Source organism: Mizuhopecten yessoensis, unplaced genomic scaffold (assembly GCF_002113885.1).
Source record: "Mizuhopecten yessoensis strain PY_sf001 unplaced genomic scaffold, ASM211388v2 scaffold10945, whole genome shotgun sequence".
Taxonomy (NCBI): Eukaryota; Metazoa; Mollusca; class Bivalvia; order Pectinida; family Pectinidae; genus Mizuhopecten; species Mizuhopecten yessoensis.
This window is the reverse complement of record NW_018408800.1, coordinates 67867-88681: the sequence shown is the minus strand read 5'-3', so window position 1 is coordinate 88681 and position 20815 is coordinate 67867. Positions and strand designations below refer to the sequence as shown.

At 35.3% G+C, this 20815-nt stretch overlaps 1 protein-coding gene across 2 annotated transcripts; it reads left to right on the top strand.

Annotated features, from left to right (window-relative positions):
- The first annotated feature begins 404 nt into the window (after window positions 1-404).
- Window positions 405-20449, top strand: LOC110463921 (annexin A7-like). 2 transcript variants are annotated; one of them, XM_021518861.1, is made up of 11 exons: window positions 419-439; window positions 3699-3710; window positions 7766-8018; window positions 8660-8754; window positions 9040-9153; window positions 11713-11803; window positions 12912-13012; window positions 13379-13630; window positions 17178-17253; window positions 19314-19426; window positions 19976-20449. In XM_021518861.1, exons 3-11 carry the CDS (start codon window positions 7802-7804, stop codon window positions 20099-20101), a joined length of 1185 nt encoding a protein of 394 aa, XP_021374536.1. In that variant the 5' UTR covers window positions 419-439; window positions 3699-3710; window positions 7766-7801; the 3' UTR covers window positions 20102-20449. The 2 variants fall into 2 exon arrangements, with proteins under 2 accessions (XP_021374537.1, XP_021374536.1); XM_021518862.1 differs by lacking the exon at window positions 3699-3710 and having other exon boundaries at window positions 405-439.
- The last annotated feature ends 366 nt before the right edge of the window (window positions 20450-20815 follow it).

The window sequence follows — 20815 nt, the reverse complement described above, 5'->3', positions numbered from 1 at the left end:
CAGAGAAGAAGAAGAGAAGGGTAAGACAATTTTTTACTGGACAAGATACCAATATATTTAAAAATATTTAACTAGTTATTTTTTACATAAAATAATCAGAAATGTTTGGAATCACCTGTAAATCATGAGCTTAATTTTGAGTCTTTGTGTTATATGTTGGAAAATGTAATCATATAGAAGAGCAGTATAATGATTATGACAGCAACTTGACACAAAACAGTTCATTGGTGGAAAGATTGTTACGTTCTAGGAAATCCTATGACACCTACCAGCCCTAGATTGTCATTGTCCGTGTTATCAAAATGACACAATTTTTATCCAATACGTATAAAGTCAGATTAAGGTTATTGTGTGCTGTTTATGGTAACAGAGAAGGGAGAGGCAAGAAGAAGAAGAAGAGGATGAAGAGGAAGAAGAAGAAGAGGAGGAGGAAGAGGAGGTAAATTGATGTATTGCATAACAATGGTAGATTGATTCACATACAATGATATCTGTTTAATTATTCATATAACATTTTAAGGATCACTGTCACTCTGCACTGTGCTTTTTTCCTGTTTGAGTAATCTCCCCTTAACTTCTGTTTGGATATACTCTAGCACAGTTGGGCAAAGACACTTCTGTTGGCCAGGTAGCACGATCGGTTAGAATGTTAGCATATCAATCTTAAATCCAATGTTCTAGCCCGGACATATATTTTACACTCTATACACTGTTGTGGATTATGTTTTGTTTATTTTCGTCTTTATTTTTTCTCATTAAATTTTGAAAGTCCAGCAAGATAATGTTTTTTTTAAGAAATGATTTATCAAAGCTATAGCTATAGTCAGGCTGAAAAAAATGTTTTCCAACACTTGGTTACAGTTTTTGGCAGTGGAATGGGGATCCTTAGGTGTGATGTAGTCATGTCTGTTTCATTTGATGCACATGTAAGGCTGACCTTATTAAAAAATGTATTATATGATCGTGTTGCTTACTAGGTTTACTTGTAAGAAATTGAATGGTCAGGTTTACTTTGAATTATTCACATATCAGGTTTATTCAGAGAGAGTTCACCTTTCAACTTTATTTCAATTAACGGTCCTTTCAATTATTCACAATCATATTTTTTTTTGGAGTGATTAATCAGTTTACACTTGGAACATGGATTCACATATCAGAGTATTTAAAGTGATTCACATATGATCACTAGCTAATACTTGGGGCATCAGTTCAGCAGATTCACATATCAGTTTTATTTGGAATGTTTTACATACCAACTTCAGAACATTTTATTTCACAATATTTAATACAGTTTCAATGCTACATATAAGGTATTTAGATAAACCTGACATGTGAATCAATCTCAATACCTAGTCCGAATTATTCTGACGTTTTATCAACATTTTTCATATCAGTCTGCTGTCTTAATTGACGACAGACTGATATGAAAAAAGTCGATAACACGTCAGAACTAGAACACTGACAGGTCAGTAAGGGCCCCATCTTGTGGTAATATATCCCACATAATCATCAAGAAGCAATCTGCCCATATAGTTGAGCTTGACGTTTGACATTTGGACTTAAAAAAAAAAATCGGAGATACGGGTGCCCTATAGTAATCACTCTGTCTGTCTGTCTGTCTGTCTGTCTGTCTGTCCGTCCAAAGAGGTCATTCCTGGCTGATTACTTTGGTATTTATTGACTGATGTTCATGAAACTTGGTCAAGATGTTCAGTACACAAAAAGTCAAGGTCAAAGGTTAAGGTGATGAGGTTCAAAGGTCGAGGTCAAATTTTTCATCTTTCCACTGATGAACATTTTGTTATGACATTATAAAGCAAAGTTGATCAGAATTAAACAAGGAGTCAACTGACCAAAGGTCAAGGTCATCGGGTCACGAGTCAAGGTCAAATTTTGTAGATTTTCATTGGTGAACATTTCGCTATGACATTATGAAGGAAAGTTGTTTGGAATTAAACAAAGAGACACACTGAGGTAAAAAGTTGAGGTCAAAGGTCAAAGTCAAATATTTCATCTTTCCACTGATGAACATTTTGTTATGACATTATGAAGCAAAGTTGATCAGAATTAAACAAGGAGTCAACTGACCAAAGGTCAAGGTCATCGGGTCACGAGTCAAGGTCAAATTTTGTAGATTTTCATTGGTGAACATTTCGCTATGACATTATGAAGGAAAGTTGTTCGGAATTAAACAAAGAGACACACTGAGGTAAAAAGTGGAGGTAAAACGTCAAGGTCATTAGATTCAAAGGTCAAGGTCAAATTTTGCATCTTTTCACTGATGAACATTTTGTTATGACATGATGAAGCAAAGTTGATCAGAATTAAACAAGGAGTCAACTGACCAAAGGTCAAGGTTAAATTTTGTATCTTTTCACTGGTGAACATTTCGCTTAGACACTTTGAAGCAATGTTGCTCAGAATTAAACAAGGAGTCAATTGACCAAAGGTCAAGGTCACTGGGTCAAAGGTGAAGGTTAAATTTTGTACCTTTTCCCTGATGAACATTTTGTTATGACATTATGAAGCAATGTTGTTCAGAACTTAACACAGAGTCAACTGACCTTAGGTCCAGGTTATGGGGTCCAAAGGGTCAAGGTCAAATTTTGTATTTTTTACTGATTAACATTTTGTTATGATATTAAGAAGCAAAGTTGGTCGGAATTAAAGAATAAGTCAACTGACCAAAGATCAGGGTCACTGGGTTAATTGTCAAGGTCATTTGGGTACAAAGGTCAAAGACAAAGTGGATCTCTGACTTTTACCCTTGCTGTTGATGGAGGAGGTATATAAGGTGAAATAAAACAAATCAAAGCTAACAAATGAGTATTGAACCGGTATTTACATTTCTGTTAGCCTAGCAAATATGGAGGTGGAAGGAAACAAGACTCCCATCATAGTACATGTATAATGTATATTTTGCTTCCTTGCGATTTTTTTTTAAGTCCAAATGTCAAACGTCAAGCTCAACTATATGGGCAGATTGCTTCTTGATGATTATGTGGGATATATTGCCACAAGACGGGGCCCTTACTGACCTGTCAGTGTTCTAGTTCTGACGTGTTATCGACTTTTTTCAGATCGATCTGTCGTCAATTAAGACGACAGACCGATATGAAAAATGTTGATAAAACGTCAGAATAATTCGGACTAGGTATTGAGATTGATTCACATGTCAGGTTTACTTGGACATATGATTCACCAGATTGATATGTAATGTTTCACCACGGACTTAGATAACAATCTAATCTAATTCCGTGCTTATATGTTTAGGTAAGGTTTTTATGAGTCAGTGTGATTCACAAATCCAGTAATTGGAATTATTGCCACATTGACTACACTTTAAACTTTATTCACACAGATCAGTTGTACTACAGCTGAAGTAGTAATCAAGGAGGCAGAAATATCGTAGAATCAATGATTAACATGTATAACAGAATCAATTTTAATTTTAATGATTTTTCAAATTGTGGACTCTGAAGAATGTCTAAAGTTTTCATGTTTTTTCTTTTTTTAAGTTTTAAAAAACATTTGATCAATATGTTTGATTTCTACAAATATTGGATATACAGTAATATGTGTGAATTTGTGCACCAATCACACCTACTTCACAAAAGGAAAAACTAAACCTGTTTTGCTTTGTTTTGTATCAATAATCTCACATGCAATTTTTTTCACTCTAATAATTTGAATTGCAGAGTTCAAATGGGGTAAGTTGGTTTTCTTTTCATTTAGTTGTTCAGATGTAAGTTTGTTCTTGCCTTCCAACTTCCCAGTATTTCTTGATGAAATTGGTGAAAAGTTCAGAAACTTTTTTTTAATTGAAATTTTCATAATTCTATCTATAGTTTATTAATTTTTAGCTCACCTGGCCCGAAGGGCCAAGTGAGTTTATGGCATGGTGCGGCTTACTTCCGCTGTCCGTCTGTCGTCCTTCCGGCATCAACTTTTTACTTTAAACAACTTCTTCTGAATAACCAAGAGGCCCCAGCTGATGATATTTGGCCAGTAGCATGCTGGGATGAAGGACTACCAAGTTTGTTCAAATGAATGACCTTGACCTACTTTCAAGGTCACAGGGGTCAAATGTCTTAAAATCTTCGAACGACTTCTTCTTAATAACCAAAAGGCCCAGGGTACTGATATTGGGCCGGTAGCATGCTGGGATTAAAGTCTACAAAGTTTGTTCAAACGAATGACCTTGACCCACTTTCAAGGTCACAGTGGTCAAATGTCTTAAAATCTTCAAATGACTTCTTCTCAATAACCAAAATGCCCAGGGTACTGATATTTGGCTGGAAGCATGCTGAGATAAAGAACTACCAAGTTTGTTCAAATGAATGACCTTTACCAACCTTCAAGGTCACAGGGGTCAAATGTCTTAAAATCTTCAAACAACTTCTTCTCAATAACCAAAAGACCAGGGTACTGATATTAGACCTGTAGCATGCTGGTATGAAGGGCAATGAATGACCAACTTTCAAGGTCACAGGGGTCAAATGTTTGAAAATCTTCAAACAACTTCTTTTCAATAACCAAAAGGCCCAGGGTACTGATATTGGGGATGTAGCATGCTGTGATGAAGGCTGTGATGAAGGGCTACCAAGTTTGTTCAAATGAATGACCTTGACCCACTTTAAACCTAATGTCCTTTTTTTCGACATCCCACGTCACAGGCGTCATATGTTTAAATCTTTTAATCGGTTCTTATAAATCAAACACTGAGATTCTGCCTGTTTTTAAGATATTACAAGTGTGAGATTAATACCAGGTGAGCGATGCAGGCCCATGGGAACTCTTGTTAAAGAAAATTATTACAAATTATATATACCTCACAATTTCATATTGCAGATAAACAATATATTCAAGAGTTCATTGTTTTGACAAAACATTTTTGCGAGAAACTGACTTAGTAATGTTCTAGTTATTTTCCTTGAATTTCTGCTTGATTGTATTGCATTATCTTATATTCTCTTAAATTAACAGAAATCTGGAAAGGTTAGCTTATTCTGGTCAATCCTCTAAAACAAAGAGTGAGAGTTTTTTAAGTGTGACATTGGCCTTCAAGAGAGTTAGATTCTGACAGTGTTCTGGCTACAATTGGCTCAGAAATTATTTTGATATCTTGCAACTATTTCATAATCAAGAGTAAAAGTCATAGTTTCCCTTTAAAAACGTTTATCATTTCCTTTACACACTAATGTTGAGGGTTCAATGTAAGGGGAAAACACAGTAGAAGTTTTAAGAATAAAAATGTGTGATAGAATTATTTTGCATAGTGCTTTCTAGATTTATATGTTAAAGAAAATGTTTATTTTGATTTGTTTATGTCACATTTAAAATTCAATTTTCATCACAGAAAAAAATAAAATGTTTGAATAACTAAATTAGTTATTTATGAAAGGATATTTTTGTGAGGTATTTTATGATAAATGTAAATTGTACATTTTATAATGTTTACTCAATATATATTGCCAGTTTTGACAAAAATTGACATTATATAAATTACTTCTGACCATGACTGGAATAATAATTATGATAATAATAAACAGCATTTGATATAGCTCCCTATCTAGCTATCATAAGCCACTCTAAAGCGCTTAATAGTACAATAGATATACAATTAATACAATAAGCGTAATCAATACAATTATACGAGACACAGATAGTCATCCCTATTATACGAGACACTGTTAGTCATCCCTATTATAAGAGACACAGACAGTCATCCCTATTATACGAGACACAGACAGTCATCCCTATTAAACCAGACACAGATAGTCATCCCTATTATCCCAGACACTGATAGTCATCCCTATTATACCAGACACAGATAGTCATCCCTATTATACCAGACACAGATAGTCATCCCTATTAAACCAGACACAGATAGTCATCCCTATTATACGAGACACAGATAGTCATACCTATTATACAAGACACAGATAGTCATCCCTATTATACGAGACACTGATAGTCATCCCTATTATTCGAGACACAGATAGTCATACCTATTATACGAGACACTGATAGTCATCCCTTTTATACGAAACACAGACAGTTGTCCCTAATATACCAGACACAGATAGTCATCCCTATTATACGAAACACAGATAGTCATCCCTACTATATGAGACACAGATAGTCATCCCTATTATACAGAACACAGACAGTCATCCCTATTATACAGAACACAGACAGTCATCCCTATTATACGAGACACAGACTATATATACCGGCAGAACATTCAAATCGATGATCTTTCTGGGTAAAAAAACTCTGAAAATATCTATAGGTGTATCATTTGTGCACCCCCAACTTCAACCTTAATTTCAGCATCAAAAAACTGTGCAAACTACACAAATGTTTACAGTACGTTGTAACAAGCACCGTTTATGATCCAGAACTCTCTGCAAACGGGACAAATTACCGATATGTGATGTCATCAACATCCAGTTTAGACAGAGGACAATGTATTATAGTTTTGCTAAATTGGTTTGCTTTTTATAGGTATATGTATTTTTTATGGCCATGGTTTTGTATCACAGTAATTTTCATTTTATGTTTTTTTCTTTGTCTGTTAATGTTGTTATAGTGAAATAATTAGTTATAATGACTTTAGATGAACTTGTTGAAATAAATCCCATATAATGTAAATACTTTCCTAAATCAGTTTCTTTGAAGGATCAATCTAGATCAGGAAATTATACATTTTTGTTAATTTTCTCAGAAAATCATGATAATGATAAGTGCTTCTCTATTTTACACAAATTGACAGATATTTTGAACATGTTATTTTTTTCCCAGTAAAAACAATAATTTTCAGCTCGGTGATATATCAGAACCGAACATAAAAAGTAATGAAACAAATATTGGCACTGCTACAGATGTAGGTAACATTTGCTCGCGTGTTTAATTAAGTGTGAATACCTGAAAAATGTGCACCAAAAATTTCAGTGTTTATTATGATATGAGAATGAGGATATTATGATTTTCATAGTTAAAAGAAAATCTTTTCAACGTTTGCTTTGTAAGGGTGGATTAAATGTTGGGAAACCCATAATGTTCTATGTGAACCATTGAGTAATCATTCTGCATACAGATTGGTATCTACTTTCCCTTGTTAATTAGTCTCTACATTCAATAAGCAGCACTGGCTCATCTCCTCCTATTAAGCTCGAGGCCTAAGGGTCAAATAAATTTATGCAACAGTGCAACCGCCATTGTCCGTCCATCAGTTTGGCATCAGTTTTTCTCCAAATTCTGCTGAGTAACCAAATGTGTAAAATTCCTGTTAACAACCTTCTTGACCCTTATTTAATGTAGTAGGGACAAATGTGTTAAAATCTACAAATCTACAAATCTTCAAAAAGCTGTAATGTAAACTTGCTTTTAGTCAATTTATTTTTATGCTGAATTGAACTTTGATCTTGACCTTTTTGAAGGTCACAGATGAAAGAGTTTTTTGCTAACAGTATTGCATAAATGCATTAGATCTCATGCTAATTTTGATTAACATTTTTAAGTAATTATACCCCAACTATATTTAAACTCCAAGTAAACCCCTGCTTACTTTGTACTCTGTCATACCTGTATCCTGATATGGCAGTACTGTGCACTATGTATTGATAATGTTTTATTGAAGTACCATCATACAATTTGATACTTATCCTATTCCAAATGTCCACTTAAGTTTATTATAATTATGATATAAAATGTACCAGTTATATATCCTTCCACTGATTTTGTCTGTTTGGTTTAACAGGGGCTGTCTGATGAGGTAAAGGCGCATCTGAAATCTATGTACGTTACAGAATGTATGAAACGTCTGCAGCTGTCTGGAACATTTGATTTGACCTCTGGTACTGTGACGGGCTTACACGTGTATCCAGACACTGACCCAGTCGTGGCATACCACAATAGTGATGATGAACATGCTGAGGGAACAGATATTACTGGTCAAAAATGGAGCTCGGAATACGACTGTCTTTACCTCAGATGGGCAATGAAGGGTTTAGGTTTGTAATTTATTAGAAGGGTAATTTCTTCATATTTTCATAACAATACATAAAATATAAATATTTTATTTGTTTAACAACAATTATGAAACAATGTCTTTCAACTTATATTACTCATTCTTGTTCGCCCAGTTATTTATATTTGAACTTCACTGAGAAAATCTATTCATTATATGACCAATTGTTCATTTCACCATTCACATCTACTTTCTCTAAATTATAATAATAATAATAATTCAAGGTTCTTATATACCGCTTTATCACAACCTAGTTCGTAGGTCGTTTCAAAGCATATTATATATGCCATGTACTTATATTTTCCCAACCTCAGTTAATGGAGGAATACAAATTCAAACTGTGACAAACATAACCCAGTATACAGTATAATTATGATATAAAAAAAGAAGAAATGTTTGTAAATTATATAGAGTGTATAAAAAGATGGATTAACTGACAAAATATGCAGCGACACAATTCAAATGCAAAATTAAGCAACAGTTATGATCATGTCGTGTCATAGATTGTCTATTAATGTCTATATAACTGTTTCTAAATAACCATGACCCCTTAAGTATTATGATTTTTGTAGACCAATATATATAGTTATATCTATGATGTACAGTTGGTTTATTTTGTTACAGGCACAAATGAGCAAGCAATCATCGATGTCGTTGCCACAAGAAACAACGCACAGAGACAGCAGCTCAAGCAAAAATTCAAAACAGCCTATGGCAGGGTAGGTTTGTTGGTACATTGCTTCAGTAAAAAACAGTTTGATGTTTGTATTGTTTTAAAGTTTTATTGTCTATAGTTTTAAACAAATCATTAATAACTTTAAAATATTATATCTGTTGAAAATTTGTAAGGAAGGAACAGATAAATTCATTTCCTATTTTAATGACATACACGACTAGTTAATGTTGGTTAACCTTAAACCAGTTGCCCTAACTTTCATGGCATTTTTTAAACTTTACAATCACAAATTATTCAAACTGCTGTTTGTTTCACACTTTTCTTTAAGGATCTGATTAAAGACATCAACGGAGAGCTGAGTGGTAATTTCCGTGGAGCTGTTCTCGGATTGTTTGTGCCCCCCCCTCGATATGATGCCTGGTCCATCAAGGAGGCTATTTATGTAAGTAACTTAGTGTTAAGGTCATAGGAGTGTATTGATAAACGGAAATCCAATGTAGGGAGACAGTATCACAATTTCCGCATATTTTAATGTTTAATATTAAATTGATGAATATTGTATGTTTATTATTGACAGAACAATGTGTTCTCTCAATATTAAAGTATTTCAAAGCAATCCAGGCATTAATTCAGGTTTTTTCTATCAATGAGTCACATATGTCCATTTTTCTGTACTTCAGGAAACCGGCTACCTATTTTACTACTGTGAAGTTTTTCAAGAAAGATAACTCTTACATGCAATTACTATGTGTATATGGTTTTATTATAAAATGTCAATTTTTAATCGTTTATAGATAATTTATTTTACACAATTTCTGCATTTATTAAATTGATAAACATTAATGCAATACTAATCTATGTCAGTATCATTTGTATTGACATTATTTTGCAAAAAATTGGTCTTTCATTTTTTTCTTCAAAATTCAATCCTTTTTACATAAATTTCCATTTAAAATCCTTAAAATTTCGACAACCTATATTTTTTTTGTGGCAGAAAATTTTCTTTACTTCAAAGCAATATAACTACAAAATTTGAATAAATTCTACTGAGAAATGGTGACACAATCCTATTACCTTAAGTCTTCAATGGAACCAAAATCATTTACTTTGGTTTTTTTATTTCATCCTTAAAAATTATGCTGAAAAACACTTAATTCAGGACTAATTCATATTCTTAGTTTTCTAAAAATGTTTATCTATAAAAAAAAAAAAAAAAAATGCTTTTTAGGTCACCTCAGACAAAGTTTCAAGTGACCTATTGCGATCGTCTTTTGTCCGTCGTCGTGCGTCCGTAAACAATTTACATTTTCGACTTCTTCTCCAAAACCCCTGAACCAATTTCAGTGAAATTTTGCAGAAACATGCCATGGCCAAAGGTAAACCAAAATTGTGAATTATATGGTCCCCAGCCCCTAGGGGCCTGAGGGTCAAATTGACTAAAATTTCAAAAATCTTCTTCTCAAGATCCTGTTATGCTAGAATCAAATACTCTTCATAGATGGAAGGGTCTTAAGGTGCTTTACAAAAATTGTGAATTTCATGACCCTGGGGTCTCACTTTTCCCCCTTGGGAGGGGGTAAACTTTACTATAGCTTATATAGGGAAATCACATTTTGTACCAACATTTGTTAAGTTTCCATTGGAATTAATTCAAACTTGGTTAGCATTATCAGTATTGGATAGCAGTTTGATGGTATGACATATCAGCCCTGACTGACCCCCAGGGGCTGATGCACGGGGCCAAAAAGGGTCAAATTGACTAAAATTACAAAAATCTTCTTCTCAAGATCCAGATATGGTAGAATCAATTATTATGGTTTATATTGGCAAATGATACCTTGGATATCACATGTTGATAACTTGATTGGAAATCGGAATTATATACCTGAGTTGACAGTTTGATACTTTTTTTGATAAATTTTGAGCCAGCCCTACCTGCAAGGGCTGTAGGGTGGGGCCCAAAGGAGTCTGTGTGCTAAAATTTCTTCATTTTCCTTGTTTAGAATCAGAGGTGCTAGTTTCAAATACTTTTCAGTCTCAAATATGTATGCTAGGTATTGGATAAGGTGGGTTTATTGTTTTTTGTCACTTTGAATAATATTTCTGTTCATGTATTAAAAACAAAAATCAACTCTCTGTATAAATATATCAGAAATCAGGTGACTGTTATGGGCCTCTTGTTTTTAGCTCACCTGGCCTGAAGGGCTTCTTCTAAATAACCAAAATGCCCAGGGTACTGAAATTGGGCCTGTAGCATGCTGGGATGAAAGGCTACAATGTTTGTTCAAATGAATGACTTTGACCCACTTTCAAGGTCACAGGGGTCAAATGTCGTAAAATCTTCAAACAACTTCTTCTCAATAACCAAAAGGCCCAGGGTACTGATATTGGGCCTGTAACATGCTGGGATAAAGGGCTACCAAGTTTGTTCAACTGAATGACCTTGACCCACTTTCAACCTAATATCCTTGTTCGACATAGAAGGTCACAGACGTCACTTGTTTAAATTTTTTAAAAGGTTCTTATGAATCAAACACTGATATTCTGCCTGTAGCTGTATTTTAGTCCACTTTTAAGATTAAAAGTGTGAGATTAATACCAGGTGAGCGATGCAGGCCCATTGGGCCTCCTGTTTAAAGAAAGACTAATGCTTGCATATTTATGTTTCATAAAATGTTAATGCTGACTGTGAATTGATTATGTTTCTTTATAACAATAGTGTAGATTACTTTTTTCCTGTGATCATAATTTCTTGTAAAATTTGCTTTGAGTATGAATTCAAGTATCACAAAAACAATCATACATCAAATATTAAGACTTATACACATGAAGTCAGACATGAATGTTAGTCCTTCGAAAGAAATATGGAAAGTTGTTTATTAAAAATCAAAATGTATGTGTGAAATATCAGTGACCTATGTTACTCAGAAATCTAAATGACATGTCTCATAGGTTTTAGAGAGAGCAGTACTAATCAGACTCACCATTTCCATGTCCACAGGGCCCCGGGACAGACGAGCGTAGCTTGATTGAGATCATGATGACTAGGACCAATGCTCAGATCAAGGAGATGCGAGAATGTTATGGAGAGGGTACAAATTATAATCTTTAGAACCTCATTAGGGCCAGACACTTTGTTTTCTGTCATCCAAGTACAGTCAAATTTGTATCTAGAGACTAAACTGTGGGAATCAATGAAGTGGTCTCTTATTGAAGGTGGACTTTTAATACAGGTTCAGTTAACTTTTGGTTTGGTTTGGTTCGGTTTAGTATTGTTAAACGTCCTATCAACAGCTATGGTCATTTAAGGATGGCCTCCCCTGTGTGCAAGATGAATGAGTGTAGTGTATGCGTGCATGTTTTGGGAGGCTGCGATATGTTCGTGTTTGTCTCCTTGTGATAACGCGGAACTGATGCCGACTTTATATTGCTACCTCACCGAAACTTGCTGCTGAAGACTCCCAGCAGGACATCCCACCCGGTCACATTATACTGACAACAGGTGAACCAGTCGTCCCACTCCTAATTTGCTGAGCGTTAAGCAGGTGTAGAAACTACCATTTTTAAAGACTTTGGTATGTCTCGGCCAGGGGACAGAACCCGAAGCCTTCCTCACAGAAGCGAACGCTCAACAAATGGCCACAAGTGAGGCATTGTCAAGGGAGACATTAGGAAGAAGAAAGTTAATTAGAAAGGAGAGAAGAGATAAGGTCCCAAATTTAGTCGCCTCTTACGATCATGCAATTGGGGGCAGCAGGTACAATTCTTACGCCCTACCTGCATGTAGTACCCTTGACATGATCATATAGTTATAGCCTGGATCCCAATGTAAAGAAAATACATGGATACCAATACAGGTAGCTCAGATCTTAAACCTGCAGATCAACATGCACTAGGGTTCATGATACATTGTGTTTATCAATTTGATACCTAACATAAAAATACAAAGTACAAAGGAAGATAATTAATGAGTTGTACCTATCACATGGATATTTATTATTTCTAATTAATTATATTCGCACAACAGATGTGTGGCAGGTTTTATTTCAGTGACAAGATTAATTGTTCTGTTCCTAATTGTAGTAAATGGACAAATCTTATTTATCTGTGTTTTAGAAAGTTTGTTGATGTTTCCTAACATATAATGTCAGTGAATGACTAATGGTTCTTATAAATGACAGTGAATTATTTTCTAAACAGTTGTCAGTCCAAGCCGCAAGGTAACAGAAAACAAGATTGAGGATGACATAAGGGATGATACTTCTGGGGACTTCAAGCGTCTACTCATCTCAGCAGCCCAGGTATAACTTCAATACACTATTTTACTATAGGGATAAACCCATATGGTGTTTATCAGATCCATGTATTCAGTTTTCTTTAACAAATGTTTCAGATTCTTTGTCACCACAACAGCTAGAGTGTATCCCCTGCAGGCTTTAGACTTTTCAGTAGACCCAATAACTTTCATGATGTAATGCATTCGAATGTAACTTCTTAGGCATTTGTACATCAAAGAACATCAAAGAACAGAGTGTTAAATATTCAGCAATACGGAGGTCAAGATCTCTTTATATATATCTCCTTTATTATTTAAAGCTGTAAAATCAGACAAACCAGAGGTAGAGGGCAAATGAAATATATGTGTTCAATAATTTTTCCAAATATAGGGAGGAAGAAATGAGATAACTGTAGAGCAGCTTAATGATGGTGTAGTAGAGATTGAGCGTGATGGGGTAGGCACTGGACTCTTCCAAGTGGACTTCAAAAAGCTAGCTGATATGGAGCAAGCCAAAAGAGATGCCAAAAAACTGTTCAAGGCAGGAGAGGACAAATGGGGCACTGATGAGGAAACTTTTATCAGGATATTTGCAACGCGAGACCCATATCAGCTTCGCGCTACCTGGGATGAATATGTCAAGGTAAGGCTTGTAGAAGATAATAAATGCCTGCAAGTTATTATCCTGAATGTCATACGAAATGTACTGCATTTGTTTTATTTTCAGCTCACCTATGCAATGGAGCAGCGTCCGTCGTCCTGCATCAGTCATCCGTAAACTTTTCCCTTTAAAACACTACTACATGTACCAGGTAGTCCTTAACGGCCCAAAGGATTTGCCCAAATTTGGTCTGGAGCATCATTGGCGAAAGATCTCTCAATTTTGTATAAATGGAGGATATGGCCTCTCTGGGGGCTGAGGGGCAGGGCCAAATAGGGGGAAAATAGGTAAATCTTCAAAAATCTTCTTCTTTTAACCAATAGAAGGATTTTGAATAAATTTGTTCGAGAGCATCTTTAGACAAAGGGGCCTCAAGTTTGTATAAACGGAGGGTGTGGCCCCCCTGGGGGCAGGTGACAGGCCCAAAAAGGGAAATAGAGGAATTTTTTTCTCCTACTGTACAAGTGAAAGGATTTAAACCAAATGCAGTCTGGAGCATGCTAAGGGACAAAAGAATTAATTTGTATGAACTGAGGTGTGTAGGCCCCATCCTTTCGGGCAAATGGGTGTGGCCCATTAGGGGAAATAGAGGAAAACATTAAAGATCCTTCTCCTTTTGTACTGAAGAAAGGATATTAACCAAACTTGTTCTAGAGCATCTTTGGGCAATGGGAATTTAATATCTATATCTATTAATGAAGGATGTGGCCCCCCTCTGGAGGCTACCTCCTTAGGACATAACACAGAAACTCATTTTCTTGGTGTCTTACCCACCAAAACATGTAGTGCTTCTTGCAACTTTGCTTCTTGTATTCCTTTGATAAACCTGTATGGTACTCAGCAGGTTTAAAATTAAAATTAAAATACCAGTTGACCCCTGAGCCTCTTGTTATCAATTGTAAAATAGGTTTATTTTTTATTTTGCCTGTTTGGATTTCACAGTGTTTAGCCATTAAGACAAGTAATGAAAGTGATTAAAACCTGTCTAAAAGGTATGGGAACACCAATATATCTACATTGGTTTTTCTCAGGGAATTCCAGTTCCCTTACTTTTGTTTTGTCACTTCCCTACTCATTCTTTAATGTCTGGGGTTCTTTCCCTGGAAACTCTCCTTCATATGACTTTGCATGGTTGTTGTGAGGATGTTACACCCAAACAAGCACTAATAAGTTGGCTTCAGATCCGCGCTATCACAAAGAGGCATGTACACCAACATACCCTGTCTCCTGCACACATACACACATGGACGCTTACACAATACACATGGAGGCATGTCCTTAAATGACCTTTAGCTGTTAAATATAAAACCTAATAAACCAAAGTTAAACCCAAACAAACAAACATTGCTGTTGCTTATGATTAACTGAGACAAATATGTCTATAGCTTTAGTTCTATTACAATTTTGTGAATACTTGACAATAAATGTTACTTAATGTACAGTCCACATTGGTTATTAGCTCACCTGGCCCGAAGGGCCAAGTGAGCTTATGGCATGGTGCGGCATCCGTCGTCCGTCAGTCAACTTTTTACTTTAAACAACTTCTTCTCAGTAACCAAAAGGCCTAGGGTAATGATATTTGGCCAGAAGCATGCTGGGATGAAGGGCTACCAACTTTGTTCAAATAAATGACCTTCATCCATTTTCAAGGAAACAGGGGTCAAATATGTTAAAATCTTTAAACAACTTCTTCTAAATAACCAAGAGGCCTAGGTTGATGATATTTTGCCTGTTGCATGCTGGTATGAAGGGCTACCAAGTTTTTTCAAATGAATGACCTTGACTTATATTCATGGGCACAGGGGTCAAATATGTTTTAAACCTTTAAACAACTTCTTCTGAATAACCAAGAGGTCAAGGGTGTTGATAGTTGGCCAGTAACATGCTGAAATGAAGGGCTACCAAGTTTGTTCAAATAAATGACCTTGATTTATATTCAAGGTCACGGGTCAAATATGTTTAAAACCTTTAAACAACTTCTTCTGAATAACCGAGAGGCATAGGGTGATGATGTTTTGCCTGTAGCATGCTGGGATAAAGTGCTACCAAGTTTGTTCAATTGAATGACCTCGACTTATATTTAAGGTCACAGGGATCAAATATGTTAAAAACCTTTAATCAGCTTCTACTGCATAACCAAGAGGCCTAGGATAATGATATTTGGCCAGTAACATGCTGGGATAAAGGGCTACCAAGGTTGTTCAAATGAATGACCTTGACTCATATTCAAGAGCACAGGGTCAAATATGCTTTATACAACTTCTTCTGAATAACCAAGAGGCCAAGGGTGATGATATTTGGCCATTAACATGCTGGGATGAAGGACTTCCAAATTTGTTCAAATGAATGACCTTCGCCTATATTCAAGGTCACAGTGGTCAATATATGTTTAAATCATTAAATGACTTGTTTTGTATGAGCAAAAGGTCCAGGGTAATGATATTTTGTCAAAAGCATGCTGGGTTGAAAGACTATGAACTCTGTTCAACCTAATGTCCTTGTTCGACAATCAAGGTCACAGGCGTCATATGTTTAAATCTTTTAATAGGTTCTTATTAATCAAACACTGATATTCTGCGTGTAGCTGTATTTAAATCCACTTTTAAAATTACAAGTGTGAGATTAATACCAGGTGAGCGATTCAGGCTCATTGGGCCTCTTGTATTAGGAAATATTATCTAGATCTCATCCTCCAAGATGGTTGCCATGGCTTCAGGTTGGCCGAGACTTTTTAAGCTAGACTTTCTCTCCTGTTGGTCTGATTTTGTTCACTCTTGGTAGAAAATGGTACTTGTTAGATAACATATGTTTTTTAGATGCCCATATCTTGATATCCAAGATGATCATAGTGGCTCACATGTTTAGTAAAATTAATATGGGAGATAAATATATACAGGCACACAAAACTATGGTGACAGTACCAAAATTGGATCAGCAAACCATCATTTTATTAATTCATTGAAAAATCTGAGGAGGAACTATATTCATTTATGGTTGTATCAAAGGAAGAAAATCGATGGGTGTCCTTCCAAACAAAATTAGCATATGGGGCTCACTTGAGACAATCAGTGTTTCCGGTTTTTGTGAATGTAAGGACCCAAATCGGATCAAGGCTTGAATTTTGCAGTATCTTACACTTCAAACGAATATGTTTTGTCAGCATATTACCATTTATGATGACCTTTAGAATTTATAGTATTTCTGGTGCTATTTGAACTTAAAATCTGGTCATCTGTAGACAAAAAATGATGTATTGCTATCTTTTCTAAGAGTACGTCCTAGTTATAACTGATCTATTGATTTATAAGTATTTTTGCCAAAAGTGATCCGATTTGGGTACTGATCCGATTTGCGTACTAATCCGATTTGGGCACTGCCTCCTTAGTTAATTTTGTTCTTTGATCTCACACAAAAAAAACATGAGTTTGATTCTATATATGCATGCACATCTTTTCTGGTGTTTTTTTGACAGTAATCTTAAGTCAAATAATGTTTAACAAACAAACTGAAATTGTTCTTTTTATTACAGATCACTCAACGAGACATTTTAAACTCTGTTGATCGGGAAACATCTGGAAACTTTAAGAAGGCACTGTACACCATTGGTAAGGCATTTCTTGACTTCAGATTTAGCAATCTAAATACATTGTATATAGTTCGGTTTTCTGTCTCGATATTGTTAATTGCCATTTCATTTTAATATTAATTACAATAATTTCAGTATGCTTATCTTCTGCAACCACTCTTTGTTTGTATTCAAGTATAGACAGTTTGAGATCTGCAAACCACTTTTGTAGGCCACTTTTGCCAAATATGCCTGCATGCACAAATAATGTTGATTTTTAGTTGCTTTCGTGACAAGTTCTTGTGTTGAATGTGGGCTAATTTTATCAGGACGATTTCGTCTTCCAGGTCAACAATGTGGTCCTTTTTTTTATTTGTAGTTATGTTTGCCTTTCTGTCTTTCTTTACTTCATTCTTTTGTGTGAAGTTATCGATTATGTTATTTGCATTTGCAGGCTCGCTTTTCATTTCAGAAATATATTAAAAGTTATATTTATAAAATTGCAAAAGAAATGTGTTCTGTCATTATCTGTTTTGCCACACTTACCAATGTTAATCAGAAGCACGGCATGGCTCATGAGTGAAGTCACTCCCGTAACTATTTAGATCAAGTAAATCAGAGAAGGATAAGGACAAATATAATGACAGTGCTGGTTCAACTAAGGACATCAGTTTTAGTCTTGATGCATTGCTACGACTAGCTTAATTTCTTTTTTTTCTGAGCTTTCCTCCAGGAAATTATATCTCTGTCAGTATAGTTACTTACTCTGCTTGCAACTCCAGAACTGCCTTGTTTAAATCCTTGGAGTGTACAGCTAGCTCCTCCTGTCAGCTTTGTACCTCACTTTCTTGATCTACTCTTTCTATCAGACTTTCTCTCTCCCCATTGGTCCTGCAACCAGCAAAGATTAAGTGATGACCTGTTGATTAGCCAGGCAATCTTTGACATTGTAAATGTCCGACTACTATAAACTTTGATCTGATGGAATCTAAAATCTACACGCCCAATTTTTATTGACATAATGTAATTTTGTACTTTCAATATTTCTGCAGTGACTGAATGCACTATCATTCTACTGTGACGTCAAAAACAGATAAGGCGCTATTCATCTGGAGCAATCTCCACATTATAGGTTTAACCTTGTGTTCACGGGCATTGCTGCCCTAGCAACCTTTAACCAGCCTGCGATGGGTTTTGCATCATAGAATTGCATATTTTGAGAGGATGGCCTAACGCCATAACAAGGATTTCCAATTCTGGTCCCTGGCATTCGAGCTAACCATCGCACAGTTTGGTTACTAAAGTGTCCGTCATCGTATATTTCATACACCCATATTATACTTGTTCACATCTACCTTGACGATTCCATGTTTGGCATGGTCAGGATTTGGTGGTGCAGGATATCTTTATGGCCCTGTAAACTTTTGCTGCATGTGGGTTCCTTATACATCTGGAGAGAAGCTAGGTATTTCACTTTCTGGGAAACTATTTTTGAACCGTTTAGTGTTACATCATTGAAGTTCGTCATATTTCGTATTGCACTGTCTTCAGACATATCGAGTTACTTAAACCTATTTTTACTTCAGTGGTTAAGTGACTATTCTACCGTGTCCATTGTTAGCTAGTCATACACACCTAGCAATAATCCATGATTGTTTTTCTCCTGAGCCCATCGAGTTCCCTTGGTCTGTAAGGTGGCCCTGCCTGTTAGTTTACTGAGTTAGACTTCATGAGATTAGGATCCCTGCTTTGTCCATTGCCCTTCTGACTCGCTCTTCTATTTTAAACATCTCTCCTTCCTTCTTGTGTTGTCAGACCGCTTTACTGATATACCTGAGGGTTTTTGTTCCATGCCAGCCGGCTTTCTCTTGGACCAACTGCCATGACCAATTATGTGGCTGCTCCTCAGTAAGAATCAAGAGCATGCCAATATTGGTTTGCAGGTTTATAATTTCATCCTGATATTTTCTCCAGTTAGCTGTCAGTATATGTGTATAGTCTGTGAAGTTGACTTAATCTCGAATTTATATACTGTAGTATTTGATTTGACAAAAAATATTTATCATGGTTTATTAATAGTCACTTTTATCTGTTACATAGTGGCTAGTATTCGTTGCCGACCGATGTTCTTTGCTGACCGTTTGGTGGACTGCATGAAAGGACTGGGAACCAATGATGACGATCTTATTCGTATCATTGTGTCCAGATCTGAGGTATGTATTCCAACTTTGTACAGCCAGCACACCAACACCAAACATTTTGCCAAACAGTCAATTCCTTAGTTATACTTTTGTAATACAGTTTTATTTGTCCAATAGATGATCTATTTTACTATTCAGCTTTTTCTACAATTATGTGCTTGCTCATGTGTTTTTGTATTTTTTTTAAAGAAATGCTCAAATATCTATATTGAGGATTGAAAGCATTCTCAAAGTTTACAACTTTTGAAATTGTGATCCTGGATTGAAATATGATGTTTTAATAAAGATAATTCAAACATATGACACACTTACTTGGCCTGTTTTCGGATTCAAATGGATCATGGAAAACACCGAAGTATTAATTTGCATATTTTCCAATAGAAACTTAAGTTCAACTTTGAAAATGAAAACTGAGGTTTCAAGTTTGCTTTACAGAAAATGTATCCAAGAAAATTTAATGTACTTCATAATTAACCAAAATGGGTTTTTTAAAGGAGATAAAGTCCGAAATGTTTATTGCTCAAGGTTGAATAAACTAGATAATTTTGTTTAAATTTTCAGATTGACATGGTACAGATAAAGGAATGTTTCCTCACGAAGACCAAACAAACACTGTGGAAATGGCTTGACGATGACTGCAGTGGCGACTACAAGAGACTGCTTCAGCTTATTGTTGGGAAAGACTAAGCAGAGCTAGATATGGATACATGTCATAATCCGTGACTCTATCAACTGTTAGAGATGTATTGTTCAGTATGAAGTAATTGGCTATCTTGTTCTGATCTTCAAAGCGAAGTTCTTCACTATTCTCTTGCTAATTCATTATGTTATCAAATAAAGGAAAATATGTCAATTTTTAGGGTCCCATGTTTTAAGAGGACGTTTTAATCTACTTGGTAAAATACAGCGATGGGAAAACAATATTTGCATGCAGCAATATATTTAAATATCCTCAGGTTTCATCCATGCTGATCTTGAAGTAGAAAATATAAAAAAAAATGACAGACGTTTGTGATACACCCGTATAGGTTTAAGCAAAATGTGTAGATAANCCTGTATATGTATTTATCACATTTTACATGTAATAACAAACCTTGGGATACTTTAAATCTTGATATAACACCCTCGTTTCCTATACTTTCATTTTATCACCTTGCATTTCCCTTTTTACACTTCCCGCAATATATTATTTTAATGTATAAACCCACATCTTCTTTGAAAATGTTGACCTATTTAAAATATGATTATTTATGGTAATACCTGTACAAATGACCATCTTTACATAAACCCAGTGCTGTTGTACCTATTTTCTGAGAAGTTAGATTTAAATCCTTCCGGATTTGTCTTTGTATGGATAGAATGTGTAGTAGTGCGAGAAGACAATTTTGTTCAAACGAAAGA